This window comes from Phalaenopsis equestris, unplaced genomic scaffold (assembly GCF_001263595.1).
Source record: "Phalaenopsis equestris unplaced genomic scaffold, ASM126359v1 Scaffold000716, whole genome shotgun sequence".
NCBI lineage: Eukaryota > Viridiplantae > Streptophyta > Magnoliopsida > Asparagales > Orchidaceae > Phalaenopsis > Phalaenopsis equestris.
Window position 1 is genome coordinate 227313 of NW_018165156.1, and position 16459 is coordinate 243771.

The 16459-nt window shown below is 34.9% G+C and overlaps 2 protein-coding genes across 6 annotated transcripts in view; one reads left to right on the forward strand and one right to left on the reverse strand.

Annotated features, from left to right (window-relative positions):
• Positions 1 to 1777, forward strand: part of LOC110030414 (putative bifunctional dihydrofolate reductase-thymidylate synthase) — a 53203-nt gene extending 51426 nt beyond the window's left edge. For all 5 annotated transcript variants that reach the window (XM_020733115.1, XM_020733112.1, XM_020733114.1 and 2 more), the window contains 2 exons: positions 1196 to 1324; positions 1435 to 1777. In XM_020733115.1, coding sequence (XP_020588774.1) covers positions 1196 to 1306 — 111 coding nt within the window. In that variant the 3' untranslated portion in view covers positions 1307 to 1324; positions 1435 to 1777. The remainder of the gene's footprint in view (positions 1 to 1195; positions 1325 to 1434) is intronic.
• A 171-nt stretch (positions 1778 to 1948) lies between these two features.
• The window catches only part of LOC110030425 (UPF0261 protein RA0729-like), a 26883-nt gene continuing 12372 nt past the window's right edge, over positions 1949 to 16459 (reverse strand). Inside the window, exons 2-9 of the mRNA XM_020733134.1 lie at positions 15078 to 15743; positions 14376 to 14582; positions 7363 to 7578; positions 7020 to 7263; positions 4197 to 4450; positions 3251 to 3429; positions 2633 to 2886; positions 1949 to 2249 (exon numbers count right to left, since the gene is read on the reverse strand). Of these exons, the coding sequence (XP_020588793.1) occupies positions 2092 to 2249; positions 2633 to 2886; positions 3251 to 3429; positions 4197 to 4450; positions 7020 to 7263; positions 7363 to 7578; positions 14376 to 14582; positions 15078 to 15743 (2178 nt within the window). The 3' untranslated portion in view covers positions 1949 to 2091. The remainder of the gene's footprint in view (positions 2250 to 2632; positions 2887 to 3250; positions 3430 to 4196; positions 4451 to 7019; positions 7264 to 7362; positions 7579 to 14375; positions 14583 to 15077; positions 15744 to 16459) is intronic.

Here is a 16459-nt window from a genome sequence, read left to right on the forward strand (position 1 = left end):
TATATATATATATATATATATATAATTGAAGTTTAATTTACTGAAGTAGGTACTCTCACAGTTAAATCAATGAAATTAGTTGATATTATGTTCATATGAAGATAAATATCTTTTATATTCAAAAAACTAAATGGGTTGAAGAAAAGACTAAGGAGATTGATAGCTTAAGTTTTAAACTTTGGTACTCAGGTATGAGTCACACCAACTTTTTTCCTATTTCAGTTTGATTATATCAGAGATTTGCTTTAAGCCCATATCTTTTCACTTCAGTTATGGAACCTCTTACGGACATTTATAGGTGGTTGCTTTTCGCTGATGATATCCTTCTTGTGGATTAGACGAGAAATAGTAAGTTGAATTATTGAGGTCTACATTGGAGTCTAAAGACCTTCATTTGAGTAATTTTTGTAGTAGTAACTCTAGTGGCAGAGTTGTAATTATGGGTGATCAAATAATTGATAATTATGGGTGATCAAATCATTAAAAGGTATGATCGTTTTAGATATCTCGGGTGTATAGTTCAAAGTGATGGTGATATAAATGGGGATGTTATTAATAGAATTCAAGTTGGTTGGTTGAAGTGGAGGAATGCAGCAGGCCTAGCAGGCCTGCAGCAGGCCTATTGTGTGATAGAGAGGTACCGCTCAAACTGAAAGGAAAATTTTACAAGATGATGGTGAGACTTGCAATGCTTTATGACGCAAAATGTTGACATTTAAAAGAGAAACATAAAAGAAAGTTGTGTTGCTGAGATGAGAATGCTTAAGTGGATGAATGACTTGACACTTAGAGACAAAATGCGAAATGAATATATCTGTGATAAGGTTGGTGTAGCTCTAGTGGCGGACAAGATTAGAGAGTCGTCTTAGATGGTTTGGTTACATTAAACGACGACCATCTACTGATCCTGTTAGGAGAATAGATGTTTTATATTTGATTTGTGTCAAGGAAGGTAGAGGTAGACCTAAAAAGACTTGGGCTAATTGTATAAAAAATGATCATAATCTATTAGAATTAAATGAAAATATGACACAATAAGACGTAATGGAGAATGAAATAAGACAAAATATGACACAATAAGACGTAATGGAGAATGAGGATTCATGTAGCCTACCCCTACTTGGTGGGATAAAGGCTTGTTGTTGTTGTTGTTAATTTACTGACATATTTAATGGGATTTGAAATACAAACTCAGATTCTGAAGATAAATCCTGAGAAGAAGGATATTGATTCCTTCACTGCATCTGATTTCACTCTTGTTGGTTACGATCCTCATCAGAAGATAGAGATGGAAATGGCTGTGTAGAGCCCTCTCATTAAAACGGTATTAGAAATTTAACCTCTTTCTCTTCTTTCTTTGTTGACATTATTGAATTTCATTTATTTATTTATATATTACTAAACCCTAAAATTATTTTAAAATATTTGACGCAGAATGCACGAGGGTATTCAGCAGAGTTAGTTATCCTTCAGGGGAAGCAGAGAATATTAACAATGCTTCACCGTGTGCTTCATCAGCATTTCATAAGTAGATTATTATGATGAATGCACTTTTGTTTTTTCTTTATTTATAGTTTGGCTGCCAGCGAGTTTCATGCTGCCTTGTTATGTTGCTTTGTTGTGGGATTTTAAAAATTAAGAGAATTTCGCCTGCCTCTCCTATATTCGTCGTGGAATCAATTAATAGGGGATCATGAAAGAGAGAGGCAGTTTATTTTTCTGAATTTAATTCCTGTGAGACTTTGTTAATTATTTCAATAATGGGCATAGATCTTGTTCATACCCTAAACCCTAAACCCTAACCCATTGGAGAAGAAAGATATTGATTCCTTCGTTGGTTATGTCATCCGAAGATAGAGATGGAAAAGGCCGTGTGGAGCCTTCTCACAAGGAAAAAAAGAGAGGTAATGATAGTCACAATAAAATAATTTTAAAGGCACGAACAAAATACAAAAATTCATTTAGAATTAAAGATAAAACAAAATAGTTGGAAATCATTATTTGCATAATTCCAGCTTCACCAACAAATGGGTAAATTTTAACGGGCAGTGAAAGGAGAAGAAGGAATGGCCCGGTTCAGGTGAATGTGGATCAGTCCCTCTTTATGGAGATGGATTTGTACTCTTTCACCGTCTCTGTGATGGCATGTTCTACGGGCAGTCTCTCCATGCTAGATGCCCCATAAAATCCATGGACTCCCTTCGTGCTCTTTAGTATATATTCTGCTTCCCGTGGACCAGATATAGGGCCTGTAACCAAAATATAATTATTTCTCACTTTTCACCCCCTTAACCTTAAACGTCTCTTATTTTACTACAATCCCATTAGTCTCTGTAAAAATACTTCATAAAAATAAAGGAAGATTTACTTAAATACCACTCAAATCATATGTATTTACATATCTAAGACCTATACTTCAATTATTAAATTCATACCACTCATGAATGAAAGGTTGTATTTCACTTTTAAAAACAAGTTTATTATGTTATATGAAAACTTTGTGTGGTATAAATGTAATAAAGAAAAATTTAGGTGTTAGATAGTAAATACAAAGAAATTGGGTGGCATGTATATAAATGCCCCTCAATGTTGAAACTTAAAAACAATGGGAGGTGCATAATTAGAAGTTTACCTCCATGGCAAAGGGTGATAATATCAGGATTTACAGCAACTGCAGCATCTGCAATAGCTTGAACGCGGTGTACACTTTCCTCCAATGTAAGAGCAGTCTGTGCACCAATTGATCCAGCAGTGGTAAGGCCCATGTGTGCCACAATAATATTCGCACCAGCCTTAGCCATCCGAGAGGCTTCATCTTCATTGAAAGCATATGGAGTTGTTAAGAGGCCTATTCTATGAGCTTTGTTGATCATCTCAGTCTCCAATCTAGAGCAGAAAAATAAGAATGGCCATCTTATTGTGAGTCGCATATTTGAAGTAATAATAGAAAGATTTACATACATACCACTCAATTTCTATGTCTTTACATATCCAACAGCTAAACTTTAATTTTTATAATGCCACTCTTCATATGCATGAGAAGGTGTAGATCACTTTTAAAAGTTAGAATGCTGGTATTTTTTATGTGATAATGAAAATTTTGAGTGGTATATAAATGTAAAAAATAAAGTTTAGGAGTTATTATGCGTAAATGTAGAGGAATAGGATGGTATGTATGTAAATGCCCCAAAATAATATATACCTGATGTGAAGAAAATAATAAAGAAAAGAAGATAGTGGAGGCACCTACCCATAGCCCATCCCTGTCTCTTCCAGATTTTGGCGGAAGTTGCCATCGAATAGTCCAACGGTTGGAAAATTCTGAACCCCAGCGAATCCAGTCGCTTCTAGCTGCTTTAGGAAATTGTCCATTCGACGAAACGGATCGGTGGCACACACCCCAGCGAGAACTGGTACTCTCTTTACAACCTATGGAGGGGGTGGGGGATTTGTAGAGAAAGAAAAGTTAATTCGGTTCTTTCTTTTAAAAGAAAATATTTCGGTTTAGGGTGGATCACAAAACCATTGAATTTACTTTGATTAGCAATTAAACTTTTGTCTTTACATTTATACCACCAAAAAGTTCATCTCACCTAAAAAAAAAGAAAAAACCAATTTTTCAACTTTTTTAAAGTGAATTATAACTTTTCATGCATTGAAAATGCGGCATGCATGTAAAAATGAAATTTTAGGTGCTAGATATGTATATACATAAGAATTAAGTGGTATGTATGTAAAACTTCCATTTAAAATTTAGGGAGATTTACACACATACCACACAATTCTTATTTATTTACATATCAAACACCCAAAATTTGATATTTAGACTTAAAACAATTTGGTGTCATAAATAAAAATGTGTAATTTACTTCTACGAAGATGGTGATGGTGATATTTTTAATTTGATGTTAAAGATTTTAGTGTTCATGTAAATATGCATGTTTAACTATTAGATATGTAAATACATAAGTATTGTCTGGTATGCATATAAATGCCACTAAAATTTATCCTAATAAAAAATTAGATAAAGATTTCCTGAGTTGGTGTTTCTCGTCTTTTAAAACCAAATTACACATCTATGGAATAGTTTAACAATGCCGAAAGTTTCTTCCTTTTATCATTCCTTATTATGTAATTTAGCAAAATTAAATAAAATATTTCTTCCATTGATAGTCTGAGTAGTTAGATTAACTCACAGGCAACACTTCATTAGCCATGTCGAGTACAAGTACAACAGCATTTGCATCGGCGAAAGGTAATAGCCCTGCCAAAGAACCTCTTCCGGCCATGCGGAATCGCCCGGAGTTGTATACCACTATCAGATCCACACCTCCAGCTTCTTCAAATTTTGCAGATATGCCCGTTCCAGCTCCGGCGCCAATAATGGGCACACTTTGATTTATCTGTTGTTTCAGTTGTTCTAATATAGCATGGGTCTTCCTCAAAGTTTCTGCAGAATGATAAGCAAACAATGCAGAGAATTTCATAACAAGAATTGTATGACACTTCTCCAAAAATCATAGACTGAAGACATAAAATGTTCATTAATGCTAGTTTATAATCACCGACCGAAACTTTATTAAAATGCTGTAAGAATATCCATGAACCAAATAATAAAAGAGGCCAGGAAGGGAGTTTAAGAGAGTCCGTGAAGAACCAAATTTGTTAATTTATCTGTTCCTTTCTGTATTATTGACCTTCATTACAATTTGGATAAAGTGAAACAGGATAACATAGAGATACATGAAGGCGAGGTAACAGACACCACCGATGAGCTGTTTGAGGTGCACAAAAATTTTAGGAGAAGTGGAGATAAAAATTAAAAGAAACATGGGGTCTTCGAAAAGAAGAGAGAGAAAAGGGGAGGAAAAAGAAAGATAAACAGCAAATCCTAAAGTTGTGGATGCCAAGTCCTCAAGATATAAACTTTACGAGAATTTAGCTTATGAGTTCTACAATAAATAAAAGGAAGATTTGCATACATACCACTCAGTTCTTATGTATTGCATATCTAACACCTCAACTTTAATTTTTATATACATCCATCCCACCTTATCTATGCATAAAAAAGTGTCTTTTACATTTTAAAAGTTGAAATGGTGGTATTAATACGAAACATTTTTATTTATTTATTTATTTATTTATTTTAAAGGCAATATGAAACATTTGGGTGGTATAAATGTAAAAAGTAAAGTTTAGGTGTTAGATATGTAAATACATAGGAATTGGGCGGTATGTAAGTAAATGGCCCTATATAAAATAGAGTTAGCCTTGAAGATGTATAAAAGTAAATTAAAGACAGTAAGGACGTAGTTAAAGATGAAAACATCAAGGGAGGTGAACATGCTGCATTGAACATTATTAAATGAGAGTACTTAGAAAGAAGTACTTACAAATAAACAAATAATATACAATGAATTAATTCAAAAAAAGTGAAGTTGGCATTGAAGAAGATTCATAGAAGTAAAGCTTTACATAGCTAAAATATCCACTAATATACTCCACCGATATTGGGAGAATTACAGGTGATGCTTAAGAAAAAAATTGATGGAATTTTGCATGTAAAATGATTGAAGATGAAGCATTTGGAACCAATGTTAATGAATAATGGAAATGATCATGATCGCGATAATTACAAGGAAATTAAGCTTATGTATTACAATAAAATTATGGGAGAAGTCCTAAAACATTGGCATCAACAAATTAAATCACTATTAAAGAATTAACCTCAAGTTTATGCCATGAATCAATTTAAAATTTATACCAAAAGTGACTCTTGTGCCAAGAAAAGTAATTAATAAAGAGTAAGAAAAGGATCTTCATAATTTTTTTTAATGAATTTGAGAAAGCAACTAATTGAGTATCACAAAAAACTGATTTGATGTTTGCGCATAAATAAAAAAATTGTGCTAATGAAAGAAACACACTATTGAGCTTTGACTAATATTTGAGCAGCACTAGAGGGACCGAGAGTTTACAAAAACGCTGTAGAGAATTACACCATTATATTCATTGTGTATTGGCAAAATAGGTTCTTATGAAGGATAATCAAAATGTAGCAGTCTACATTTTTTGTATAATATAGTTATATATAGTGAGACCTCTTCTAAAATAAGTGGAACATTATAATAATGAAAAAAGAAGAAAATATATGAAAGATAAGCAGCATAGAATTAGTCACAAAAAGGAAGGAAAAAAAAAAAAATCTAAGCGTGCCCAATGTGTAATTTTTGTAGTGTGATTTTAATAATTACCAAACAAGATTATTATAAGTTAACTAAGCATCTAATGTGCAATTTTTGTTAGTGTGATTTTAATAGCTATCAATCAAGATGATTATAAGTAAGGTGATAAGATTAATTTTAAATTTATTATTGAAAAGAATGAAGAAGAGGATAAAGATATAACTTGAAGTTGAGACTAAATTGTTACACTAAAAAGTGCCGAGTGAGTACTATTTAAAAATTATGGAGATTTAAACCTAAATTTATAAGAAGACAACTATATTGGACAGTAAAGGCATGTTGGACAGTAAAGGCGCCAATAAAAGGCATGTTGGACAGAAAACAGGTCAATGATATACAACTTGGTTATATAGCAAAAATAAGAGTCTTAACATTAATATTACTAAAACTAGAAAGGATGACCGTGTAATAATTATGTAGCGTAGTGGGAGTAACATTTAAAGATAAGATGATAAAAAATAGATTTAAATGGTTTAGGCATGCACAACAAAGCATAAATGAAGCATTAGCAAAACTAAAGGTAACAAGGATTGAGGTTGTGGAAAAAAATAACACGAAATAAGTTTAAAATGACATGCAACACTCAATATAAATGAATAAGGAATTAGGATTCATAAAAGCGTCAAATTATTAAGATAAGGCAGCTGATGATAACGAATGAACCTAATTTGTTAGTGCAAAATAATAAAGAAGAAAGTTAATACATTTAGATAATAGATTTGTATGGAGTTAAAGCAAGCAATGAAAACCTTATGTGTCAGAGTAGATCAAAACCTGGTCTTGCATCAGGAAACTCAACCGGGTTTTGTAAAAGAGTCAAGTTGTTTAGATCAACCTCTGCTAGACTGCTTTCATCCTTATTTTCTTTCATTTTTTTATTTTTCTTATGAGTTAGTTCTGAAACCTCTCCTTGTTGAGAAGCTGCGCTGGGGGAAAACTTGACATCCATCTCCAAGAACGAGTCAACCAAGGCATCTGCAAATTTGGGGTCATTGATATGGTATGGAAGTATTTTCACCTACAAAGGTGATAGTCGGGTTGAAGTACATAAGCAGAAGTTGCTTGATAGGATATTCAATGGATGGATTCTGAGAAAGCTGTAAATAAAACCTTGTACCTGTCGATTTTTGTTTTTGTCGATAAGTCTATCTAAATCATTTAAAAGAGCATAAGTTGCTTCAGGGTCATAAAAATGATTCCCTAGTGCATCTAGAGCAGAGACACCTTTCTCTGGAAGGCAAACACAAACTTTGGAGGTGCACTGATTCAATTTCTCAGCTATAAACTTGGCAAATTTCCTGTTTTCATCTACTGTAGTTCGCACAAGTGAAACCTGCAATAATATGAACACTGTTATATACTCATTCCGAAATTGTGAAACTTAAATCATAAATTTCTAGTGAGTAAATGGGATAACAGAGTCATTTGAATTCCTTGCCAAGTTATTGAAAGGATTAGTAATTTTTTATTCATGAGGGGTATACAGTGTAAAACTTTTATTTCGTAAAAACATTGATGTGCTATGTAAACTGCTACTAATCTTTAAAGTGGGTTTTCGGATTAAGAAAGGTAACTTCAATTGCAGCAATGCTATGTACCTCCCTTTTCAATTCTATTCGTGTTAGGTAATTGTTTGGTACGTGGCCAAAAAGATGCATATTAGTTAGGGATATTGCCCTCATTTTCACATGTTAGAATTCATTAGAAAGAGTTTCTCATTGTATTTCAACCGTATTAAATTTCAAATGCACGGCACAAGTTTAGACATAAAACAGGGGTCTTGTGAAACAGAAGAAACTGAAATAAATAATAGAGAGGAAAGAAAATTTAGAGCTTATGAAGTCAATCCATATTCTGATTAGATGGTTAAAAGAGGAAGAAGGTGCCAGAGTTTTGAGAAAAATAGGCTGAATAATGAATAGGCTCGATTCCCTTTTCCCTTTGCTTTCATTCCATTAAATAACAATCTTACAATCTATTTTAGGTACAAAATAAAGTGCATATAATCTATTTTAGGTAACTTAATAATACATATTTCTAATCTAAATATTCAGCTAAAAGGAAAATATATAAGAATAAAGATATTGGAAATAAGGAATATTCTGACTGCCTAATTTCCGTTCTTTCTTATTGACATCCCCCCTCAAATTGATGTTGACTGATCAGAAAACATCAATTTGCTAATAAGAAACTGATAACACTACTGGGACAAAAAATCCTCAAGTCGTGAGTGTTGAAGCCTGAAAATGCCGAAACCCAAGAGTGCCGAAGCCTCAAAATGCTGAAGCCCAAAAGTGTCGAAGCCCAAAAATGTCGAAGCCTGAAAATGTCGAAGCCCGAAAGGCCGAAGCCCAAGAGTGCTGAAGCCTAAGAGGGTCGAAGCACCGAAGCCCAAAAGTGCCGAAGCCCAAAATGTTGAAGCCTAAAAAATGCCGAAGCTGGAAAGGCCGAAGCCTGAGAGTGTCGAAGCCCAAGAGGCCGAAGCCTGAGAGTGCCAAAGATCAAGAGGTGCCAAAACTCAAGAGTGCCAAAGCAACTGGGACAAAGTAGACCGGGACAAAGCAGCCGAAGCCAACGCAGGAGGATGAAACAGACCGGAACGAAGTGATAGGGGCGAGGAAGCAGAGAGAAGGCACAGTCGATGCTCAATCGCTTCATTGCGATGAAGAACAAGGAGAAGCGCAAGCCCAAAGAGTGTCATCCATACCTCACCTCGGAGTGTCGCGATCTCGCCGATGACGACTGATGGTGCAATGAACTTCTCCGAGAGATTGGTGTCAATGCGGCTGAGATCCAAACCGAGGGCCTCGATGAGCATCTCCTCCGTGATCTCAATGATGAGATCAACAAACTTCTTTGCGAGCATGTCCACTGGGAGCGCCGTATCGAACTTGGCGGACAAAATTACACGAAGAACACCGCCAAGATGACGGATTTTGATGGTAACATCATCAATGTACCTAACTCTTCCAGTCGTCTCATTTACACGAAGAAGCCGACGAAGCAGAAGTGGAAGAAGCAATGATGGCTAGCGAAGGAGATCTGAAGAAATCATGAGGCGACGAGCAGACGAACGAACGAGAAACAAGGCATCCTCCCTTCCCATCCTGCAAGAAGGCAAGCGGGAAGGGAATCTCGAAGGTCCTCCAACAATTATGCGTGGTTAGGGAAAAAATCTGGCTCTAATACCATGTCAGAGTTTTGAGAAAAATAGGTTGAATACTGAATATGCTCGATTCCCTTTTCCCTTTGCTTTCATTCAATTAAATAACAATCTTACAATCTATTTTAGGTACAAAATAAAATGCATATAATATATTTTAGGTAACTTAATAATACATATTCTTAATCTAAATAGTCAGCTAAAAGAGAAATAAATCAGAATAAAGATGTTGGAAATAAAGAAACATCAAATTATAGAAAACTCTTAATTTGACTGCCTAATTTCCTTTCTTTTTGATTGACAGAAGGTGCAGTATCTCTTATATCTAAGAGGCGTGTACTAACCAGTTGTGCTGCTACAACTATAAAATTGTGTGTTTGCACAATAAAAAGATCATCAGAGCAATTTAATTGAATACTCGAGTCCTGCAATCAATTACAAATAATAAAAGACTAAATTACCTGTAAGCGTTGGTGTAACAGATTGTTGATGCTTCGTTTGCATAGGAGGCAAGAATTGGTTGGTCATTTGTCTTGCTCTTTCAATTGATCAGTTTCCCATGAATCCTCAAGAAATTTTCTAGTGTACGTAATTGATTACAGTGGTTGCACCACACTCGTGATTTTTCATTTTATTGTGGTTTAAAAGCTTTTTAGCAATAGCATCTAATATAGTTAGCACAAAATCTTCCATAGGCAAAAATTTTTTTTTCTAAGCATAACATTCAAGTGACTCTTTTCTTCTTACATGACAAATACCTCACTCATAGAGGCGTAGAGGATCGTGACCAATTCTTCCTCTACTTCTTCAAATCAATATAATAGAGTTATAACTATGGGTGATCAAATCATTAAAAGGTGTGGATGTTTTAGATATCTCGGGTCTATGGTTCAAAGTGATGGTTATATAGATGGGAATGTTATTACTAGCATTCAAGTTGGTTGGTTGAAGTGGAGGGATGCTTCAGGCCTATCGTGTGATAAAAAATACTGCTTAAACTGAAAGGAAAATTTTCTAAGATGGTGGTGAAACCTGCAATGTTCTATGGAGCAAAATTTTGGCCTTTAAAAGAGAAGCATAAAACAAAGTTGTGTTACTAAGATGAGAATACTTAGGTGGATGAGTGGCTTGACACTTAGAGACAAAATGTGAAATGAATATATCCGTGAGGGTTGGTGTAGCTTCAGTGACGGACAAGATTAGAGAGCCGTATTAGATGGTTTGGTCGCATTAAACATTAACCATCTGATGATCCGGTTAGAGGAGATGTTTTAGCTTCGACTGATGTTGAAAAAGGCAGAGGTAGACCAAAAAATATTTGGATATATTGTATAAAAAATGATCTTAATCTATTAGACTTAAATGAAAAAATGACACTAAATATGATGCAATAGAGAGAAAGGATTCATGAGCCGAACCCACTTAATGGGATAAAGGCTTTTTGTTGTTGTTGTTGTTGTCGTACTTATTCAAATCAATATTTAGTCTTACCAAGAATTTGTAGATGTGATGATTGTCTGCCATCTTCTTATGATTGTAATCCTCGATTGATTTCCATTCTTAGCTGTTGAATTGATCCTATTCTTAACATAGTACCTTCACGGAAGTGAAGAATTTGGCAATGTTATCTCCCAAAGACAATTCACCCACTTCAATTTTCAACTCATATATTTGGGATTGATTTGCCAAATTTAAGTGAATCTAGGTTACATTATCCTAGTGTTCGCTGGCCATAAAATGAGACATAATCGGAGCTGATGTCTTCTACCATGGAGGTTTCAGCATAGCAGGTTTCATATACTGAATCTTCCCCTATTGGAGCCTTCTTCCCTTCTAGATAATTAATCTCCCTTCCACGAATATACATTCTGATAGACTTTATAATTAATCATAGAAAATAATCACCATTTTGATAATTAATTTGTTTTTTATAGTTTTGCTGAGAAAAAAAGTGGTCATTGAGTTGACTAGCCAAGAAAAAATCATATAGTCTTGATTCCTCCACGTGAGGTAGTTGGGGTCAGTAATCTCAGTAACTGTATCCTCTCCCATGAGATGATCATCTTTCTCTTTACCGCAAATGCATATAACACAAATTGAGACCAATGAAAGAAGATATGGCCATTGAATTTGTGATCTGTGTAATGTTCGAGTTCAGGAGTCATCTGAACAGAATTTGTGGTCTCTGATTCAGAATTAGCCTCCGGAGCTGAACTCGGCATCTTCATCCCATACTTGGACATCCAACCTATACTTTTTTAGGGTTATTGCTTGTTATGGAAAGGAACTGACGGTTTCTATTGTAGGAGGAATGGAGTTGAAGGCTGTTGCTGCTGCAAGAGGATTTTGCCGAAGGAGGAGGGCCTGCAGCAAGGAGATTTCATGATTAGGAGTGTCAAAAATTGACCTGACACGCGAACACAATGCGAACTCGACTCGAAAACTCTGGGTTAGGGTTGACCGAAATAATTTTCGAGTTGGGTTTGGGTCAGAGAATTCAACATGTAAAAATTTTAGGTTGGGCTCGGGTTGAACCGGAAAACCCGAAAATGACACTAATTAAGACGGAAAATTGATGTATACTTTTAACTCTTATATCATTGCTTGTCATATAAAAACATTTTTTTTTTAATTCGCCTCTTGTTACATGTTAAATATCAGAAGTATAATTTTTAATAAAATATTGAGCTGACAGGTTAAACAGGTCGGGGTCAGGTTAAACAGGTCGGGGTCAGGTCGGGTTCGACTTGAGACTTTTGACCCGTTTATTATCCGAGAAGGGTTCGAGTTGACCCGATTCGTCTCGAGTCATTTTCAAGACGAACCCAAACCTGACCCACTAATCCGAATTGACATCGCAATTCAAGATGCAGAGAAAATTCCAGAGGGCCTGCAAGTGCGACATGGCTACTTCTGGCTGTAGAGAAAATCCAACGGCTAGAGCTGAACAAAGGAGGTCCTGCAGAGAGAATTCTGGTGCCAGAAAAAAGATGAGGGCTTTTGAGATAGACTGCAGATAAGCTGAAAATGATTTCTGACATAGAGAGAAGATGATATTCGCCGAAGAGAAAATTCCCAATTGCCATCAAACTTCCAGTTGACTGAGATTGGAGGCCTGGATTCAGAAGAAGAAACCAACGCCTTTAGGAAGGGCTGTCAAAAAACCTCATTGCCCGTGTTCATCTTGTTAATAACTCGTATTTGATTCGTCCATTAAGCAAGTGAGCCAAACACGAACTATTTTTTTAGATCGATTTATAAACAAGTCGAACACGAACAAACGTTTTTTATATTAATTTTTGTATGTATTAAAAATGCCAAAATTTATTATTTATAAAAACAATTTGGGCGGTGTAATTATAAAATAAATAAACTTAGGTTTTAGATATGTAAATAAATAGGATTTGGGTGGTACGTATGTAAATGTCCCCAAAATAGTACATATGGGTTGAATGTATGTAAATATCTTTTCTCCCAAAAAGCTGCCTGTCGTTGCAGCTTGGCTTTTCTTATCACATATGTAAATAGATAAAATCAGGTGTTATGTATGTAAATTGCCTCAAGAGTTCCACGAGCATCTCCTGCCACCCAAATTTTTAGTCCCACGTTGTCTAAAGGAAGAAGGACTCCCATTAGGAATCTAACTTAAATGTAAAAATGATAATCAAAAACTCAGTTTTCATTCGTACTCAATTATGACGTGGGGATGAAACAATATTTTAAATAAAAACTTTATTTTTGAGTCCAATGAGTTGGAATGGTTATAATATACAAGCTTAAGTTTAGTTCAAAATCGAGCTAAGCTAATTCGAACAAATTCGAATTTAAATTGATTCGAACACGAACTTAGCTATTTACGAAGTATTTTGAACACAAGCTCATTTTGAGTAAAAAAAGAAATCAAAACAAGCCAAACACGAACAGGCTCTAAGCTTGCTCATGTTTGGCTCGTTTACACCCCTAGGAGACGGTGGCAAGAAAAGGATCTGGTGGAGGGCCTGTAGGAAATGGCAGCTGCAGGGAGAAACTCTGAGCAAGGAAGGAGAGCTAGGGTTGCTTAGGAAGGAAATTGCTTAAATTCTTAGTCCTATGTATGGTACATATATATAGGCAAACCAATCCCTCCTCATTTAGAAACTTACCAAATATATCTAATCTAATTTTGAAAAGGAAAAAATTCTGAAAAAAAAAAAAAAAAAAAATAATAAAAAAAAAAATAAAACTGAATAAGGGATTTCCCACATAGAAAAAAAATAAAACTAATTAAAGGATTTTCCATAGTTATCTCCCAATCCAATCTTCCATGATCGGAAGGTAGCTGGCCGGCCCACCCAAGGAGCAGCCGGCCGGTTCCAGAATTTCCTCAATAAAAACATGGCACAAGCAGGTTAGCAAAAAAATATGGATTAACTCATTTGCTCTCTACCATTAGGAAAAACGAAGAGAATGAAAGGTTGTTCTTTTCTTAGTTAATCAAGTGTAGAGGTAACAGAGGATCAAATGCAAAAGAAAAGAACTCCAAATACAAATCTAATTCTAAATATGCGATGCACATTGCAAATATATAATCTAATTGAAAATTTGACTGCACAAAACAGTGAGTAGAATAAATAACTTTCTAATCTTGTCAAGATCATTCTATTAATTTAGATGGAATAATTCCAGCGGGATCTGAATGGGCTTAGTAATTGAACTGTGAAATAAACAAAGCATGTGTACCAGTCACGGCAGCTGGAATAGAAATAATTCCAGTATTTTCCCATGCAGAGATTCCGGATAGTAAAGGTAAAGATAGAAGCTTTTCTATAAAAATACATAAGTAGATAGAAGTAGATGGACATAATTATATTTCTTAATAAAATACATCATGAATACATTCTTACATAAAATTTATCCTACAAAACTTGAATTAGTTTCACAACAAATATAATTACGGAACAAGAGACTCTTGATAAGCAAGACATAACCTGTTCATTATGGCTATGAATCTTTCTTTGATCAAATTCATTAGGCACTGTGGATCTAGCTCCAAAGTTCACCATGTCCAAAGCTCCAACACTAAGAACAAGAGGAACCTGTTTCTCTATTATTGCGTCAAAGCGCGAACTATCACAAGCCATGACACCACCAACTATATAATCTGCAACTTCTGTTGTTGTGATATCCAGGACACCCTATCAGTCAAAATAACAAATCAGAGTAAAAAAAATTCAAAATAAAAGAAGCAACTAATCTGCTGCAAATCTTAGTACTATTAAACAGTACTGCAGTGAGCTACTGCTCAAAATGGAAAAAACATCTGCTCTGAATGGAAATTATGAATAGATTCAACAGGCTATTCTACTGCATGGTGGCAGAAAAGTTAATGATTCACTCTCCAGCCCGCATTTATTTATTTTGGTACAATTCAAAGTGGTATACCCCACTTTATACTACATGCCGATTTTTCCTCTGTATTGTTTATAGGGATAATTCTTCAATACTCACCTCACACTGCATAGGTATTCCTAGTTCAGTTTTCAAGACACCAATAAGCCTTGAACTTAGCTGCTAAATTATTTGCATACAATGCCAGAACAAATAAGAAAAGTTTACCATAAAATTCATTTTTTTTTCTAATCAAATTTTCAGATAAAAATCTGAAACTTTTACAAAGTAATTCAAGATACCTGAATAAAGCCATCTCTAACAAGCTCTTCCATAGCTTTACCACCGATGCCAGTGGCATGAAATATAAGTGTCTCGTAGCCTTCATTAGTCAATCTTTCTTTAACAGCAGTAACACAAGGAGTGGTCACACCAAACATGGTTATGCCAACTGTTGGTTTTTGAGTAATTTCTTCACTGGAAATATCAGATTCCAGCAACCTTCCAACAGCCATTCCAGCAGCAGCTGCTGCAGCATTTGATAATATAACTCTACTAACATTATTGATCCCGCAGATGTCAACAATAGATGGAATTAAAGTTAAATCAGATGTTCCAACATATGGTTCGGTTTGACCACTGGCAACAGTGGACACGATGAGCTTAGGAACTCCAAGAGGAAGAGATCTCAATGCTGGTGCGATCAAAGAAGTTCCACCGCTGCCACCAAGTCCTATCGCGCCCATAAGGATGCCTTCCTCATGGGCTGTCTTCAGGTAACTTTCAAGTGCCTTCCTTACGATAGCTATTGCTTCACCTCTATCATTTGGAAGAGTCAAGGATGGTCTACCTTCAGGACTGGAAAATCTGTAAAGCAGACTATCTCTGGTTACAAAATCTACATTCTCTGGAGGTCTTATTTTGAATTTGCGTGTGGAACTGGAAACATCAATTAGGGTAACCTCTACCTGTCATTTTCATTAATCAAGAACAGAGAATGATACATTTAAAAATTAAACTCATATGAATTGTAGAGTATTTATATCATGGAAATAAATTGCATCCATTGCATCATATTAAGGGTAGCATATCATTTGATATCAAGGCCGTGAATATCAGTAGCAACACTTATAGACGGCTTTCAAAAAGGTCAAATCCATCTGTAAATGTATGCAGAAGCATTGAGAAAAAACAATTTTGATAGCATTCACTTAAGTTAAAAATGAAACGGAGAGAAGATGCTTTGCACTCAATAGTAAATACACAAATTATGAAAGTTGGCGAACCCAGTCTCCATCTGATTCTTGTATTACAATGGATACTTCAATAATTGTACCAAACATGCCACAAAGTGGAATTTTTTAAGCAGGAGAAACTAAAAAATTTCCAGTCAAGTTTAAGTAATGTTTAAGAAAATAATGACATCATGTAATGAAAAAAGAAAAAAAAAGGGGTGATTACATACAGGGCACCCAAAACATTGCTATTTACAAATCAAGCACCCTCTTTTATCCATTTTTAAAATTTTGACTCCAATATCAATGATCATGATAAAATCCCAACTGAGTTTCAATTCCTCCATGCATTGACTTATGAAGATTCAAATGCTTGTGAGTTCACTAGAAAATACTACGCATACTATATATATATATATATATATGTATATGTATATATACATATATAT